At 35.9% G+C, this 6,358-nt stretch overlaps 1 protein-coding gene across 1 annotated transcript in view; it reads left to right on the top strand.

Annotated features, from left to right (window-relative positions):
- Positions 1–661: 661 nt before the first annotated feature.
- LOC121875106 (serine/threonine-protein phosphatase alpha-2 isoform) overlaps positions 662–6,358 on the top strand; it is a 72,519-nt gene continuing 66,822 nt past the window's right edge. The window contains exon 1 of the mRNA XM_042379466.1: positions 662–862. Within this exon, the coding sequence (XP_042235400.1) occupies positions 808–862 (55 nt within the window). The 5' untranslated portion in view covers positions 662–807. The remainder of the gene's footprint in view (positions 863–6,358) is intronic.

Here is a 6,358-nt window from a genome sequence, read left to right as displayed (position 1 = left end):
CAATAAGGATAAGAAACATCTACTGTTTGTGGTGGGCGGCGGCTGTGTTGTGCCAAGAGAGATAAACAACTACAGGTGAGTGATGCCAAGGTGACTGCTGAAAGTGGAGAGCTACGGAAAGAAATATGTATTATTATGGAAATATTAAATACAAATTATTAAATCCTCTATGTGAGTAATAATATCCGATTGCGTGGCGTAGAATTTCTTACAACTTCACTAAACTAAAAAAATAGCGTATATTTCTACGCCATGAAACATTTAGCTGAAATAAAACCATGAATATTCAGTATTGAATTGAGATTATAATATCATGACCCAATAGTTTCCTTGATAAATTAAACTTTACACGTGTGTTTTATATTGTTTAAATAAATGTTTTGATTAGATCAGCGGGGTTCATTCTTCCCGCGGACATTGTTGTCAACTGCGCGCGCATGACGTCATTATCTACCTGGTGGTACATATATATATATTTATAATCCTTTTGCTTTATTTATTCCAAAACACATTGAATTTAATTAAATATTTTTTTTATATGTTTAAAATATAGCATTATATACAATAATGAAGTGATTTGATAAGGTAAAATGGATATTTATTATGTTTTAAGAGAGTTTGATGGTCGCGTATTACTGGAACGTTGTCCGGTCATTTGAAGTGGTGACGTCGGTTACGGCTGCCATCTTGAACAGTCTATGGGGTTGGGCTGGAGGTACTGTGCTTCTCAATCCGTGATCATCTGCCGTTCTGTGCGCGATCTGATTGTGTGAATATATTGAAAGTGAACTGTGTAAACTAAATAACATGGCTGAGACCGATAAGCTTAATATAGACAGCATCATCGCCAGATTATTAGAAGGTAAGGAGGAGAGTTTTCTTGTCCGATTTTGTACACCGATATTTTACTCTTGCAAATTGTACGCATCCCGGTTGTTTGTGCTAGTTGTCTTCTAGATAGCCGTTGTTAATGCTCCTTAGGTTAATAATATGCATGGCGTGTATATTATACCTCTGTATAGTCTTTAAATGCGCATTTAAACCAAAAAAATTGGGAAATGAAGGTGCAATGAACTGGTGGCCGCCCATTTTCGACAGGTCGTCAGCTGGAGGTGTGAAGGTGAAAGTATCTCTTCAGAAAGTCTTGTGGCTAACACCTACTCTTTAAAAACGGTGGGGTTAATGTACAAAGTGGCCCCATGACTTGTACTCTGAGCGTGAAGATGGTGTTAAGTTGGGAAGGCTTAAGAAACTTTGCCGGAGAAATCAGCAGTACATGTTAGCCAAGGTTAATGGTCCAGTTTTGGTAGTTTTCAACATTTTATTTAGTGTAGGTGTTGTTGGTGGTTGTGTAGTGTTTTTTTTACGGGGATTGTAAGGTATTTCATGGTACAGCACGTTTGTTGCTGTTAGGTAAAGTTGACGTCTTTTGTTATATGTGCAGTGTGGTGGCTGAGCGGTAGAGGGAGACACTGTACACCACTGTTTTCAGGGCCAGTTGAGCACCGTAACATCTAAAATAAAATTTGATAATAAAAACAAATTAGATTCAACCTCACCTGTTTTATTTTGTTTGGAATTTGTTAGTGTAAGATACGGAGTTTGAAATTTATAATATAAGGTTTTGGTCACAGGACAGCATCCTAGCAGTAGATATTGAATACAAATTTAAACTTCACCATCTCCGGAATATGGCTGTAATGGTAGAACTGCATTATCTCAACTATAGTGGTCGTTGTGGTTTGTGTGGGGTAGAGGCCAGGGAGGAGGGCACTTAGATAAGGTGTGTCATGTGGGTGTGTCATTGATTATATGGCAAGTTTGTAGGGAATTCAGTAACATTTTTAGGCAAATTTATTTTGAGCGTATACGGTATGTACGAGTTTAATAAAGGTGAAGAGGGGGCCAAGCTTGGAAGATATGTTGTTTACCATCACATTCTGGCATTTTAGGTGGATTAATTAAAAAAAAAAAACTAACAGTACATATCACTCTTAGGAAGACTTAATTAAGCTTGTAATGTGAAGTGAGAAATAGAAATAAAAACATTTTAATTAATGGGAGAGAAGTGTAATGTTATAAGACTGAGAACAGAAAATTATGGAATTAGCTGTCTGCAATAACTTTTCAAACATAAATTTTAATGAGATGGAGTAGTGACTAGTAGAGATTAAAGATCAAAGTAAAGTGTTCATGGTTAATCAACTTGAGTCGTATAAGTGTAGTACTATTACCAGATGTCTGAGTCACCGACCTCTTAACAGTGTTGGTCTTGAGTACCTGTGGGTGTTGCAGTACTGACAGGTGCAGATGTTTTACCATTTTATCCGGTACAGTATTGGGGAAACCTCATTGGGATTATCCTGTTAAGTTTTGGTTACTGTCTTATAGTGGTTGTAGAGTTTATTCAAAACATTAGGGTGGATGGCATTGTTAATCCTGGTTATTCCTCCTTACAGAGATAGATTGAGAACTGAATTTGCATCCATTTGAAAGAGAGCCAGAATTGAAATGATTAACTGCTGAAATGGAAGATGGGAATAAAATAAATGTTATATAGAGAAAAAAAAAGGCACAATATAGGTACGACAGCTGTATGCAAAACATCGATGCTTATTGGTACAGAACCCTAATGCCCATGAGTGGTGGGCAGGGTATACAATGATAGTTACTTATATGGTCTTCTTTCTGACTAACCTAACGTAATTTAACCAACGTAAGCCTTAATACAGTCCATCAGTATGGCTGTTGTACCCATATCCACTATGAAAACAAACAAAGGTTTAGGGAAGTGTTCATATCGTTTTTATTATCATCCAAATGACACCTGTGGAAAATATGAATGAATTATATAAAGTTCTTTAGGTGTTAGCTGTACCCTTCACTATTACTTGGAGAACTACTGTATGGATTTAGGAAGGATATGGGTAAACAATGATAAGGCTGTAGTTGTTGGTGAGCTGAGCTAGTTACCCAGTACTGTACAGTAACTTAAGCACAAATAGAAGCTGCTACATGGGCCTGTAGGTTTATCACAGTATATATTGCACTTAAACTACTGGGTTTTTGTTTACACCTCTTGTGTCTGAACCATCGACTTGGGGTCTTTTCACCATAAAGGATAATACTTTCTTTGTTCATGAAAAAATTGAAAAGTGGATGATGAAAAACATTTCTTGTAGTACTTTAAATTTTTTTCCTTCCTGAACACAGCTGCAGCATACGGCACCGTTTTGGTACGTATATATTCCACAGGGATGCCTCCGGGATTTTTATTTATATAGTGGATACTGTACAGATTAAAACATCTGAATTTCCACTCCCTCAAGATGTAGAGTGAGGGGTGATATGATCGAGATTTATAAGTGGAAGTCAGGGCTAAACAAATGTATGGCACTTAAACTATCTAACCAGGAGTGAACACATAGCAAAGGTGTTATATTATACATATTTAGATTTAGGTATGTGATAGGTAAACACTGAGTAGTGGATGATTAGAACAGATATACAGTATGAGCAATGTGGGTTGGATGTAAACAGGGCTGCCTAGTATGGGCCAATAGACCTGCTGCAGTTTCCCCCATTCTTATGTTTTCTTTAATATATACTGTACAGTAAAGAAGATAAAAACAGGAATTCTTTAAAGATAATTATTTTGTTAGGTTAGTATTTTCTGTTCTTACATTATTGGGGTGTTGGTAGAAAGTAGCAGTTGTCAAGCTGCTGTTAGCTACATTATATTCTGGTAATTTATTGTTCATAAAATGAATTGACCCAACCTTAAATAATTATCATCAAAAGGAAAAAATCATGTGGGAGGGAGGGAGCTGTTAAACCATAGCCTGGGACATAAATAAAGGAGCCATGACAGCATCTTAGATCAGTGCTCTCTGCCATAGATTGTAATGATAATTTTTCCTTGTCTACTTTTTGCCCTTTTCGTGCTGTTAGAATGCATTTCTCTTCAACAGTGATAAGTACTCAAGTTGCTGGTGCAGGTGCACAACAGTGTAAACAAATACCTGATAGAGCTGCCTTAAGGGTTTCTGGTTTACAAGGATGACAGCCACTTAATATTTCTAGTACTGTATTGTATATACTGTACAGTATATACTGTACAGTATATATTTATTACAGTATTGTATATATTTTTTTTTATTTAGATCAACATTGGGGGAATGAGGAGGAAGAAAGTAAATATGATCACTTGAAGAATTTCCACCCCAGCTTATTTCGGCTAAAGATTAAAAACCCTAACATTATTTGGAGGGGGTTGAGGTTAAGTCCGTGTAGAGGTGGTTAATGCTTTGGTAAAATAAGCTGGGGTGGAGATTCTTCAGGTCATTTATGTTTATTTGGTTATAACTCTAGAGCATATAATGTAACAGCCACTGGAAATGTTCATAGGTATGGAACAGTCGCTAGGAAGTATTCGGGTGTTCCTGTTTATAAAACATTTCATGCTTGTGTAAATACTGTACTGAAGTCAACTTGACCTTGCTGGGAGGTAGCATACTCATGTAGAGTAGTGTTTAGAATGAAGAAAGTCAGTGAAATAGTTACGAGAATTGAAATTCCTCCACATTTTTTTTTATTTAACAAGCTCTTAAGAAAGAAGTAAGTTATCTTTAATAAAAAGTTTGACTATAATTGCTTGTTGACTTAAACCCCTAGTAGTAATAGTACAGTACTATGGTATAGTTTCCACTAAATTTTAGTATTGGTAGCTGTATTGGGAGTTGGCAGAAAATTTGTGCTTAAACTTTTTATGAAAACACTGTGAACCAACTAAACCTAACCTAATAGCTAATCTTAGAAGAATTTTTGACAAGGGCTGTATATTGCCTAATTTCTGGTTGCACCATTAATGTTTACGGACAAAAGGAACCAACCACATCAAACCCATCCAAAATGTACTTATTACTACCATGCTATTGTACTATTCCAGATGATACTAAATGTTACATAATACTTCCTTGAGATAAATGTATAGTATATATCAGGTGCCTCAAAGAGAGCACAGGTTCTGAACTGGCTCAACCATGTTAATATTGTTATTATTATCCACTCTGTATCTGTGTTTTTCTGGCTAAATAAACTGTTTCAATTCAATGCAAGATTGTAGAGTTGGTTTGGTTGGTATATTATGCATACTGGTGTACAGTACTGTATATTGTCATTAGTGGTGTGCCTAGGCTTAGTTCTGTAGATATTAGGTAAGGTTTGGTTTAATTGGTTCAATTGTCTGGTCTAAAAAATAGTGTCTAAGATCTAGATTGGCTCGGCATCATTAATTTTTTCTAATCTTTATGGACAGGATTTCACCAGCATACATTACAGTAATTTAAACTTTAAATATATACTGTGTTTCAAATGAAAATTTTGTACTGTACAGTAAATTCTCGCTTAACGTCTGGGTTACGTTCCTAAAAGTGCGATGTTATACAAAATTACATGAAGCGGATCAATTTTCCCCATAAGAAATGGATAAAAATATGGGAGTTACGTTCCTGAGCCTCCCTTTGCCCCATGAAATACATTACATATACAGAAAATCATTGCCATTTCTATAGAAATAGTGCATATATATATATATATATATATATATATATATATATATATATATATATATATATATATATATATATATATATATATATATATATATATATATATATATATATATATATATATATATATACATATACATACATACATACATACATACACACACACACACACACACACACATAACTACAGTACTAAGTTTGTATTGGTACTCACCAATGGGCGGAGGTGGTAGAGCGAGTGTGGTGGGTAGTGAAGCGGATGGCGGGAGTGGAGGAGGTGGGTGGTGAGTCACTGTGGCTGCCGAGAGAGCGTAGCATGGCCAGACGAGAGAGGGTGATGCGCCGCAAAAAGTAGTCCGTGACGACGCAAAACGACGTACCGAGTCATTGGGACGTTAAATTAATTTTGGGTATCTTAAAGATTAGCGACGTAGTACCGAAACAACGTTAAGCGGACCGATGTTATACGAGGACTTACTGTACAGTATTTCAGTACATGGGGTAATGTGTAATCAGAGGCTTAGATGATATAAATTGCATTTCTTTAAATATTGCATGAAAATTTTTGCTGAAAACCTTCCATGTACAGGGTAGTCAATTCAGGATTGCCAAAGTAGCTTAGTAAAACTTGATAGGGGTACTGGTTAAATCCTTGCCATTGCCATTACATTTTGTGGCATTGTAAAACACTTGCCAACACTGAACACCTGCTTTAACAGTGTCTGGCATCTGATGTCGAATATATATTGTACAGCACAAGTACCGTGTATTCTCTCTCTTTGTTGGAT

Source organism: Homarus americanus, unplaced genomic scaffold (genome assembly GCF_018991925.1).
Source record: "Homarus americanus isolate GMGI-L3 unplaced genomic scaffold, GMGI_Hamer_2.0 scaffold36970, whole genome shotgun sequence".
Taxonomy (NCBI): Eukaryota; Metazoa; Arthropoda; class Malacostraca; order Decapoda; family Nephropidae; genus Homarus; species Homarus americanus.
This window is presented reverse-complemented; position numbering and strand designations above follow the sequence as displayed.